At 31.6% G+C, this 12,599-nt stretch overlaps 1 protein-coding gene across 11 annotated transcripts in view; it reads left to right on the forward strand.

Moving 5' to 3' along the window:
* The window catches only part of Lrp1b (LDL receptor related protein 1B), a 1,848,437-nt gene that overhangs the window by 1,615,899 nt on the left and 219,939 nt on the right, over positions 1–12,599 (forward strand). For all 11 annotated transcript variants that reach the window (XR_015445151.1, XM_087195526.1, XM_087195530.1 and 8 more), the window contains 3 exons: positions 1,226–1,414; positions 2,237–2,385; positions 8,357–8,450. Coding sequence is in view for 10 of the 11 variants with exons in the window: in XM_087195526.1 (XP_087051652.1) it covers positions 1,226–1,414; positions 2,237–2,385; positions 8,357–8,450 (432 nt within the window). In the remaining variant the exon portion in view is untranslated. The remainder of the gene's footprint in view (positions 1–1,225; positions 1,415–2,236; positions 2,386–8,356; positions 8,451–12,599) is intronic.

Raw genomic sequence — 12,599 nt, forward strand, 5'->3', positions numbered from 1 at the left:
CTTACAGTTTGTACATCTGAATTTTTTTTCAATTTCCAAGATAATCTGTTTAGAGATGGATTTCTGGCTAGATCTTATATTAGTGATAGTGGTCAGTGACTTAGCATATCACCTATTTTGCAGATTCCCATTTTTAAAACATTTTTGCTTTCACTGAATCATAATGAATTTTCTGATCCCATTTGGTCTATCTTAATAAAAACAACAAATCAATAAATTTTGAGTAATTTTACTTGACATCATATATTTACCTCTCATTTAAAAAATAACAATGTTAGCTGAATGAAAGAGAATTATATTTGAAATTTTGATAGCATTTCAGTTGCTAGGGAATAGGAACATGGCAAACAATAATTCTCACAATTAAAATCTAAGTAATGAAAAAGTATGTATCCCTAGAGCTTTAATATATTTTTGATGAGCATAGAATTTTTAAAAGTGTATCTGAAAATTAAAATACAAAATTATATGAGAAAGTACTAATTTGTAAATTTCTGAATTTGATGATTTAATAATTTTGAGGAGCTAGAAGCACAAAGAAACTCTAACTAAATAGGACCCTGAAATTACTTGAATGAAAGTGTCATATTTGTGATGCTCAATCCATTTATATATTAAACTAATTTTTATATTTATAGCATAATTATGAAGCAGTTTTAATCTGCTACTAAACAGTTTTACAACTATTAAATTGGTGTAATCCATTTTCATTTCCTTCTACCCTTCTTTCAGTTCATCGTGCAGGTAAAAATACTTGTAAAATCTCAAGGATTAAAATGGTTTATGGTAGTTTCATAAGGTAGTAGACATGTTTTATCATTGACACATGATTTAATCATTTTAAACATGTGAGAGAACTGGTCAGTGACCTTTAGATTTAAGAGTTTAAGCAACTTGAAGGGCAATCAAATAATCTCATTTGTGAATTTTAAGAAATTGGATGTTATTTGTTTCTGGTGAAGTAGCTTTCCTCTTTTGGTGAGGAGAATCACATTTCTTTTCTTCCTAATGGTAGAACCAAGCTAAATCTGAGAAAAGTGAACTCCTGAGCCCACTCTTGCATTCTCTGAACCAGTAATAAAAACCTTGCTGGCCTGACAGGTTGTCACAGCAATTATTCACGTGAAGTTCTGTAGTAGTTGTATCTGTCAGCCCATGTAGTATTGAATATTTTTACTGGCAGTCTTCCAAGATTGAACATTAATCTTACCATCTCCTATTACAGTCCCTAATCAAGATATCCCAGGGGTGATTGCACTAACATTGTTTGAAGACTACGTCTACTGGACTGATGGGAAAACCAAGTCACTCAGCCGTGCTCATAAAACCTCAGGAGCAGATAGACTCTCACTGGTTAACTCATGGCATACCATCGCAGACATCCAAGTGTATCATTCTTACAGACAACCTGATGGTAATTATTCTTTCCATTATTTCCATAAATTCATCCATATCTTTCGGTAACATTCCAATTTTAATTCTATCAGGGTTAAGTGTAATTTTACTTTTAACAAAAATGACAAGATTTCATTAGTTAGAATTACTTTATACAATGAATTCAGTGGATGTCAAGTACTGCTATTAAGGGATATGAGTGGAAACTCAATAATAGCACAATTATTGATTTGTTCAAATCATATTAAGCTGAAATGACAATGAAATGTGCTTAGAGAAGTGGATATTAAATTCATGAAATAATTTGTTTATAATATAGTTATAGGACCCTTCGAATGCTGAGTGGAAAGAGTAATATTTAAATAGCTTAGGGTTTAAAACACTATATAACAAATTTACTTATGAATTCCTCTAATAAGTATTCTAATAGCCATTGTGGAATAAAACTTTGATCATTTTACTAAAGAACATAAGCAGGCCCAGAAAGCAGAACCCTGACACTATTACCAATAGATGATCATTTTATTGTCTTCTTTTACTTTGTATTAAACATATCTATGTCTCCATCTAAAATGTTCCCAGTCTCAATTTTTTCTGAACACCTTTTTCTACTTATATGTTTGCTTTGTGGAAATAATCAAAATTGCTTAATAGTCAAATTGATGTCATTAGACCATGAGTAGCATTTGTAAAATGTCCTTTACAATTATATTCATGATTAGTTATTTATTACAAAAATTTATTCAAATATGTGTATTCAAATACATGTCTGAAATGTCCTATCCCTAATCCAGTGTTATAGCATTTTTCTTGTTTTATTCTTCTTCTTTCTCATTTGTAGTCTCCAAACATCTCTGCATGATAAATAATGGTGGTTGCAGTCACTTGTGCCTTTTAGCACCTGGGAAGAGCCACACTTGTGCATGTCCTACCAACTTCTACCTTGCAGCTGATAACAGGACTTGTCTATCCAACTGCACAGCCAGTCAAGTGAGTGAAAGTCTTGAAAGGATCTTATGGGATCGATGGGCACCTTTTTATACAGGTTTTGCCTGAGTTTCCTTATGTACTGATACCATTTTTGAAATATTGATTGTTGGCCTCTGTTTCTAATAGCACGCATGTTTACATATAGCCTTAAACGAGTACTTTAGACACTAAGATAGAGACACACAAAAGAAAATAGTAAAACCATTACCTAAGTCTACTTGGAGTAATAGCTCACATCTTATGTGGTCATAGGGGCAGTATCAGAGGAGATTTTACATAGTCTAAGGGGGCAGGGGAATTAAGGCTTGGAGAGTTTAAACAAAAATATCTTCCTAGATAATTTTCTCTGCATGATCATTCACATCCTCTCTCATTCCTCACAAGCAAAGAGAGAGGAAAGATTAATTGTATATAGAGTAATTCTCTAGATTTTTTTTAATTGAAAGGCAAAATAATTTCCTTGTGAAATTATTCTTTTTCTTCCCAATTTACTTATTTTCAATGGTAATATTCCAGAAGAATTTTCTACTTAATGGTAGTTTCATGGAGTCAACTTTAATGCTTTTCAACTTTGGAGACTTGTCATGTAAACTTTTACAATTGTACTTTCTTAGTTTTGAGGTGTTATTTTATTTGATTTGAGAAAAATGTGTAAATAAACCTGGATTTAGTTTTTTAAATGACAATTTATTCTTAGAATTTTATCCATTGTGTTTACTGATTTTCCAGTAATTTGCAGTGACATTAGGGGAAGAAATTAAATTTTTATTTGAGTGAGTTTATGTTCAAAACAGAGAAACTAATAACTCAGTGTGCCTCTTTGATTAGAAGATGAGTATCATACTTGTGAGGACAGTATAAGAGAAAGACGTCAGACCTTCTAGCGTCTCAGTACTTGTGACAGACTGAAGCTAGAGTCACTGTGATCATAAACCTCTTTAAACTGGCTGGGTTATCTGGGTTTGTTACCTGACTTCCAGATTCCATATTTTTTAATCTTTTAAATGGGATGCTGGTTTTGTAGATGTTTTCCCACCACTATGTCAGTGGAAAGCACAGACAGGATAATGAGTAAAAGAAAACCAGAATTTATTTCTCAGTTTTGGACACTGTGATATTCAATACGAAAAGGCTGCTTCAGGCAAAAGAATGAATCAGGTAATAGGAAAGGGTAGGAAAAGGACACATGTGAGAGAGCTCCTTTTATAACAAGGCTGCACCCTCAGAAAGTAGCCCACTCCCCAGAGAGATAATCACATTAATGCATTCCTGAGGGTTGGGTCCTTATACACTAATCTCTTAAGATCCCACCTTGCAATATCCTTAAGTGAAAATTGAATTTCCGCGTGAGATTTGGAGGGGGCTTTCAAACAAGAGCAATAATATTTCCAGGTAGTTCTTATGAAGATAGATGGGAAAAGTTCCTGGTACATAATGGCTGTTGTAATTAACCTGGTCCTCGAGTGCACCTGGAATATAATTGAAAGAACATATGTGTGATTAGCGTGTGTAACTTTCAGGAGGTTCTCATGTCTAGTTGAAAGCATAGGTCATAGGCTTTGCTTTCTTTACAGAGTGTGTTCTTATTATAATTTCCCAAGTGTTAATTTTTAAAAATTGATTTTTATAAAAAAGCTGGAAATTTAAATCACTATAGAAGATAATATTAGCAAGCTTATTATTCCTCAATCAGTAGTAAAATTTAAGGGAAAATTGTATCATTTTAACCTTAAAATATGATTCCTTTTGGTTTTGTTTAGTAAAACTTTATACTAATCCTGCTCGTTATTCTAAAAAAACCCCTTTGGTCCCTTGCTGCGGAGTGCTGAGCGAGCCAGGCTGTTGGGACCAAAAGCTGAGGCCATTGTTGTCCTAGTAGGGATAATGCCTTCTCTAGCCACACTATGTGGTGACCCTCAACAGCTAACTGAAACTGATATAAAGCCAAGGATGAACATCCCAAACACAAGGCACAGGTAGTGAGACAACAGCCTTGATGCAAGCACAAAAGGAACTTTCCAAAATATTATATAAGAAAATCTATAATTATGCTGATGAAATGCCAAAAATCTGATCAGCCAATTAAGGAAAAAACCTTAATCAACATGAAATTATCTTTTATATATTTAATTCATTTCCCAATTTGATAGCCATGGCAAGACTACAATTTTTAGAATTGTTTAAATACTTGATCAACTTTATCATGAGTTTTTCAAATAGCAAAACAGAACAAATAGACGAACATATGGACTAGACAATTTTTGTTTTCAGCCGCACTACTTGAAAAACATGCTATTATTTCATTTGTCTTACCATCAGTAAAAAATTAATGAACAGCTAACCCAATTCATTAATGGTTATTCCTGCGAATCTTTAGGTTTATACAGCTGTTTTACCAATAATATTTTTCTGACCTCAGGAAAGAAAACAAAAAACTATTGTAAATTTCTTGGAGAAAAATCAATTCATAGAAATACAGTTTTCATTGAGGCAGACATTTAATAGAGCAAACAATCTTAGTTCACAATCGTACATTAAACATTCTGATAAAAATTACCGAGGAACTTTAATTTGTTATCATCTAATGATTACTTCTAATGAAATAATACAGAAATACCAAAGTATTATGGATTTTTAGAAAAATAAAATTGGCACATCAGAATAATAAGAACTCTGTGAAGAGTTAAATAATATGAGCATCTATAAAAGATCAACATTAATTCTAATTCTTACATAACTAATTATTAAACATGATTAATTTAAATCATTTTAACGGAAAAATGTATCAATTTTTAAAAATAGCTTTACCTATGTTTTAAGTAAAGACTTTTTATATTTCAACTAAATGTCACATTCTGGCATTTGCATTTTATTCTTGTATTTATATCAGTAGATATGTGTTTAGTTATTTCAGAACATCTTTTCATGGGTGATAATTAGAGTTGGAAATTTATTTTATGAATATATTGGCATTATACAACATTTACTATGTGAAATCTTTTATATTTCTATTTATCATTAATATCTTTAAACAACTGAAATTAAGTGTGAAGAAATGAAGCTCAGACATGAAATAGAAGAAATCTTTTGAGAATAAAATATTGATTAGCTTGAAAAGTTAACATAAATACATCTTAGCTTGGTTTCTATTAACTCAAAACTATTTTATGTTTTTATTAGAAATTAAAGGCAGAGAAAAATCATCATGTCATATGTAATTCTAACATTTATTTATTTAAATCAGACATATTTAGTGAATATATAAAAATATATTTAAAAATGTATTTTAGATATTTTTCTGAACATGCTTGGGAATACTCTGAAGATACTCAGGAAACCTGCGATCCTCTTATTAATGTGCTTTGATATACTGTAATGACTGGGAATGTTTCATGTTCTGGGCACTGGGTTTCAGATAGCCTCATATCCCCAGACTGTCACTATGAATGAAGATATCCCTCCCCACCGGTAATTTATATAAAACCACAATGGATATGACCACAGGCTAAGCAAATACAAGAAAGTCACTTCAGCATTTAGATCTCCCCTTAGATTCTTAGTGCTCTATCCTTCCGATATTGCACTGGAAGAAAAATTCACTCTCGTATTTAATGTAACTTTACCCTGAATCAAATCCAAGCTACCATAGGTTGAGCAAAAGCTAATATGAAATTCTCTCTCTTACTGGAAGAAAGTAATAGTGCTTTAAATAAATAAACTTTTAGGTTGTTAATCTGTTTTCTTTAGAGATAATTGAACTAAGGCTGTATTTTTCTGTTAGAATTTTTTCTTGATGAATGCCAGCTCTCTATCAGTCACACTCTTGGGAATTGTAAACACTTCAAAAACAAAATAAATTTTAAAAATACCAATTGAATATTTTCAATTTCAAATAATATTTTATTGTGCTTTTCACAGAATTTCTATTGGAATAAAAAAATAATGTGACATTACTAAAATAAATTGACCAAATTTTATATATTGCTCACTTTTAATGATTCAAACTGAAACTTTTAATATCAACTACATTATATGCAGGTTTCCTCTGTATCAGAACTGTGAGTTTTTTCTTCTTTTCTGTTTGAATGTTGCTAAGAAAGAAAATAAATTGTCCTCAGAGATCATTAAGGAATGAATTAACTGATCTTTTTTTGGTAACTGTGAACAGTTGTCCTATAGTGATGTCAGTTGTTAGGTAAAAATAATTCTGTGCTCTGACATGGTGTGTGATTTGAGTTCAAATTACCTTACTTCTAATAAATAGCGTGCAATAGTAACCTCTTGAAAATTTTGTCTAATAATAAGCCACCTATGTGCTAAATAAATCTATACCTAAATATTGCCACATATCAGTCTCAACTACCATTTTCATTGCTAAGCTTCAATGATGGTTAATTTTAAAAGGCAATTTAAATACAAAACTCTATTCCTTCTTTTATTTAGTAGAATTATTAGTTTTTCGTTGAATATTTCTTCAGCCATTTTATGTAGAAAGAATGAGAGAACAAATAAAAATAGTATTCCAGTTTCAATGAATAAATTTATATAATCTTAAAGTTTTATTATAAAAATTATAAAATAAATATCATGTGCACCCGTGTTCATAGTGGCACACTTTGTAATGGCTAAAACTTGGAAAAACCCCAACTGCCCATCAACTGGTGACTGGATAAAGATATGTTTTTTTGTTTTGTTTTATTTTGTTAACAAAATGGAGTACTACTCAGACATAAAGAATGAGAAAGGAGACATTTATAGCCAAATGGATGCACATTGAGACCATACTCTTAAGTGAAATAAATAGGACACACATGTGTAAATACTAGATAGTTTCTCTGGTGTGAGAAACTGAAAGTGGAAATAAGGATCAAAATATATTATGATAATGTGAAATAGGAAGAAAAAGGGCAAAGAGGAAGGAGAAGTGGGAGGGGTAGGGGAAAGGAAAGAAGGGAATGGAATTAATATGAGAAAAAGTAAAAAACAGAAACAAAGTCTTTGTAAATAGGGAGGGATGGAAGGGTTGAAGGGAGGGCAGGGAATGGGGAAAAAATAAGAACCAAGATATATTATGTAAAGGTACAAATTTCCAATGATGAATGTCATCATATTGTATACCTAAAATGTACCAATAAACTTAATGAATAAAAAACCTATAACACTTCTGTTTATTATTCTGACAAGTATTATGCATTTATTAGTCATTCTAAAAGCTGAAAAGAACATATTGACCTCCATTGTTTCAAAGAAATACTCCTAAAGTTCATATGGTCAGATATTCATTATGGGTAAAGGTGATATTTTTAATGTGAAGGAATTTTCATGTAATCACAGCATTTTAGAACTGGACCAGCCTTCTGACTGCAGTGATCTGCAGCTCCTCATCTGGTGGGTAAAGAACACAGGCTGAGAGATACTCATTCACCAAAGACTCTGAAAGCAATGCAATTCAATAAATTTACTCAAATTAACTTGATTAATACCACTTGAGGGCCGGGGATTTAGCTCAGTGGTTCCACCGCCTGCCTCACAAGCACAAGGTCCCAAGTTCGATCCCCGGTACCAAAAAAAAAAAAAGTACCACTTGATATATCTTCCTGATAGTCTTGATAATTTTGAGCCCCATTTTGTATTTAGCAAACCTGTTTTATGTAATAGCCTAGAGAGTAAATAGTTTAGGTTTCTTTGGATCATCATGTTTCCATAGCAACTACTCAACTTGGCTCTTGGAACACAAGCCGCCCTGAGTCAGTATGTCATTGAGTATGTCTGTGTGCACAGGAACTCTCTGGAGCTTTTCCTAAATAATCTACTTTCCTGGCAGATCACGTTGATACCTTTTATACATTTATTTTCTATTGTAGAAGGCTTTAAATCCAGTATCATTCATATTTACAACAAGAGAGTAGGATAGCTTTGATGCTCCAGTGGATTTTTAAATGCACCTTATGTTTTCCCCCTTTTTTGAAAGTTTCGTTGCAAAACTGACAAATGCATTCCATTCTGGTGGAAATGTGACACCGTGGATGACTGTGGTGACGGATCTGATGAACCCGATGACTGTCGTAAGTACTTGGGCAAATGTTGCAATTTAGGGTTTAAAGTTCCTTACATTTCAGACCTAGATCATTGAAACACTACTTAAAGTATTTGCTGATACAGTACTTGTCCAAATTGAAACGCCAAGCATTCATGTGACGATCCTTGAAAATACAGCAAAAATTATTGGAATGTCTTGATGATGTCTCACTTTTAAAATGTTGGAATGACTCCATCCGGAATTTGTGTTTCTTTTTCTTTGTCAATTTTGATTACAGGTAGAATAGTTACACTGTTTCCTGTAGTGTTCAGTAATGTAATAAGTGGCATGTTTTTGGCCCAAAATATTGCTAAATTGAAAGAAAAATAATCAGGTTTTTACAATGCCTCATAATGACTAAAATCTTATCTTTAGTGAATATAAACTTTCAACTTTTCTGGCAGTATTAAAATTGCAAAAAAAACTTTAAAAGTCAGATTTTTTTCAATAATAATCATTAGTTTGCTTTTAGATAATTTAATATAGTCTCATTAATTATAGTCAATTGACTACCAATTATGCCTTCTTACTGTGATTGGCATTTTAGATGCTACTGTTTTAACAGTCCATGGTACCTAGGGTGGTAATTGACAGCCAACAGACTTTTCAATGATAGTTCACTCCGCGGGTCTCTCTTACACTGTCCTGTCAAGTTGAAGACACTTTTAGTCAATCTTGATAATTCCCTCAACATCTCAGTGGATGTTTGCCATGATTTGGCCTTGAAAATTGAGTTCAACATCCTTAGGTTTGCACTGAAAGCTAGTTACTTTCTGTGCTAAAACTTCGTACCTCCTAATTATAAAACTGTTTCAAATTTAGAGACTTTAGAAATTTTCTTAAATGAGCTGTGTTCCATCTCTCTGGTCTTGACTAAGTCTATCGTACAATAAAAGTTGTTTCATATAGTTTATAAGTTTGGAATTAGCAAGTAATCAGTGGGAAGGAAAAAAGTTATAAAAGTCATTTTTTTCTATTATTTTATATATTATATTTAAATATTTACAATATATATTAAAAGATCCTTGTTCTTTAATTTAAAATTTTTTGCTGTTATTATGATAGATAACTTATAAAAAATATTGTGTTCCCAGGCATGGTAGCACATGCCTGTAATCCTAGCCTTATGGAAACTGAAACAGGAAGATCACAGTGAATTTGAGGCCCTCATAGGACACTGTAGTTAAAGGTCAACATAGACTCCCTAGCAGGATCCTCCCCACTGCGCTCCCCCCAAAACTTCAGACTGGATTCATATTGCCATGAAAATTGACAGATTTAATGTAATGCATTTTTTGCATCCACCCAATTTCAGAAAACATAATGACAAAATGCTAATGTTGTGTCTTTGAGATATATATACTGATTCCACATATTTCATTTCTTAATTTATGAATAATAATTATATATATTTATGGTATACAGCATTATATATATATATATATACACACACTTTTTACTGCATTTAACATATGGATTACCTCACATATTTTTCATTTTTTGGTTGTGACAACACCAGAAACCTACTTTGTTAGCAACTTTCAAATATAAATAATTACTATTAGGTATAGTCGTGAAGATGTACAATAGAACTCTTGAATTTACTCTGACTGTCTAACTGATATTTTGTTTCTTCTGTCTAATATCTCCTCAATCCCCTGCGTCTGATAACTACCATGTTACTCTATTACTATGAGTTCAACTTTTTCAAATTCCACTTGTAAAAGAGATAATATAATATCTCTCTATGCCTGATTTGTTTTTCATTTAACATAATGCCCTATAGTTTCTTGCAAATTGTGACAAATGAAGAAAATCTCATTTTATTAAAGCTTAATAACATTTCATTATATAGACATGTATGTATCTCTATCTATATAGATGGATATATCAGTGGATAGATAGATAAATAGATAGATTGACCACCCTTTCGCCCAACCATTCACCTATTGATGGGCACAGGGTGATTCTTTATCTAGAATTATATAAATAATGTTGTAGAAATTAACAGAGTGCACATATCTTTTCAATATATTGATTTTATTTTTCATTTCATGATTCAATAATTTTACTACTGAATATATCCAGTAATAAATATGTATCTATATCTATATAGCTTTATACCTATACCTAGATAGATAGATAGATAGATAGATAGATAGATAGATAGACAGATAGACAGATAGATATATGATTAGTGATGTTGAGCATTTCTTCATATATATTTTGGCTATTTCTATATTTTAGTTTTAGAAATTTCCATATAAGTTCTTAGCAAATTTTAAAATTTGTTTTCTTACTCTTCAGTGCAGTTTTTCATGTATTTGTAGTATTAGCCTATCAGGAAGGTTTTTAAATATGATTTCCTAATTCATAGCTTGTCTCTTCACTCTTGATTGCTTCCTTTGCTATGCAGAACCATTTTAATTTGATATAACCCCTTTAATCTATTTTAACCTATGTTTTTGGTGGCATATCCAACAAATTTCCGCTCAGCCCAATATCATGGTGATGTTTCCTTATCTTTTCTTCTGGTAGTTCTTCATTATTTTATTAATGGCATTGTCTCTGTGGCCTTTAGCAAATAAAATTTTAATTGTATTGGTTAGGGCTGGGGATTTAGTTCAGTTGTGCCACGCCTGCCTCGCAAGGGCAAGGTTGTGAGTTTGATCCTTGGTATTAAAAAAATATATACTTGTATTGGTGACATAATCTCTGTGGTCTTTAGCAAAACACACACACACGCACACACACAAAACCCCTTTTACATGCACTTGATGGATGATTATCTGTTGGCATGACACTACTTTGAGAGTCATGAGGAGATGAAAAATAACATACCCGAGTCTGTGGAGTGTTTAAGTATCATTTTGGAATTGCTGCATCATCAGTATCTACATTTGTAGATATTAAGAGCCACTGACAATTTCTATTACTAAAGAAGGCAGGAAATCCTGTTTCTAAAGTTACATACTGATAAAATTACATAATGCTATTTATATAAATGTAGTTAAAAGGGATGCATAAAGAATTACATACCATTATAATTTGCACTTAAATTTCCTATGATATCCTAGAACAGGAAGGATCATTATAGAGACATATCTATTGTATTTCAACTATTTCATACAGTTCCTTTTTTAGCATAATAATAGAAATATTATTCAATTAGCAAAACGTACAGGTGAAAAAACATTACATTTTAATTCCCCATGAGTAAAATGATATGTAATTATAGATCATCACTGAAAGAATATGGAAATAGACAAGGATAACAAACCTATAGAAAGATAATTGTCACCAAATCAAGGAAGTACATTCACCTGACTACTCATGGCTTCAAGCATCTGCTTAGGACTCATGCAAAAATACAGTACAACTACTGTAATTATTACTATCATTTTCTTTGCCTGTAGGTAAGAAATGCCTGGCAGCAACATGCTGATTCATACTGACAAAATTATACCTTTCATTTTCATTCTTTAATAGTAAAATAACCATTTTAACAAACACTTATATTGCTAAGTTGTCCCATGCTTGAACTTGTGGTCCTCCTGGCTCAAACTCCCAGAGGGCTAAGATTACTATCTGGCATTTTTTTTGATAGATGTAGTCATTTTTATGTCAAGGCTGTTTATCTAGCAAAGGAATGTTGAAGAAAATCATATATAAAGCAAGAGAATTACAAGAAATACATATATTTAGTAGATTAAAAATAAAGTATGCTCAGTTTAAACATTTAAACTGATTAACAAATTTTATAGGTTAGAAGTAAATAACTCACCATTTTAGAATTCTTTCATTTTTATGGAATTAAAGCACATAATATGATTCATTTTTAAAAGAATATTTATGTTTAGTCAATATTGTAAAAAAAGCATAGTTTATTTGCCAAAGAAAGCTTGAAATGTCATTTATTAATGTTTGATTCATTGATTTGAACTAATGAAGAACATGTTATTAATCTCATAGTCAGTGATTAGTAATGTACAGTAGGATTATTAGTCAAAAAATAAGTATTCCATTACAAACACTGAATTTGTGAGACTTCATTATCAGATTTAGATCTGAATTCCAAGTCTGGTACTTGAAAGTATTATATCCTGGGGTGGATAAGTAATAATCATGAAACTGA

This window comes from Heterocephalus glaber, unplaced genomic scaffold (genome assembly GCF_053883595.1).
Source record: "Heterocephalus glaber isolate CG9 unplaced genomic scaffold, H.glaber_assembly_v1.0 deba00000347, whole genome shotgun sequence".
NCBI classification, from domain to species: Eukaryota; Metazoa; Chordata; class Mammalia; order Rodentia; family Bathyergidae; genus Heterocephalus; species Heterocephalus glaber.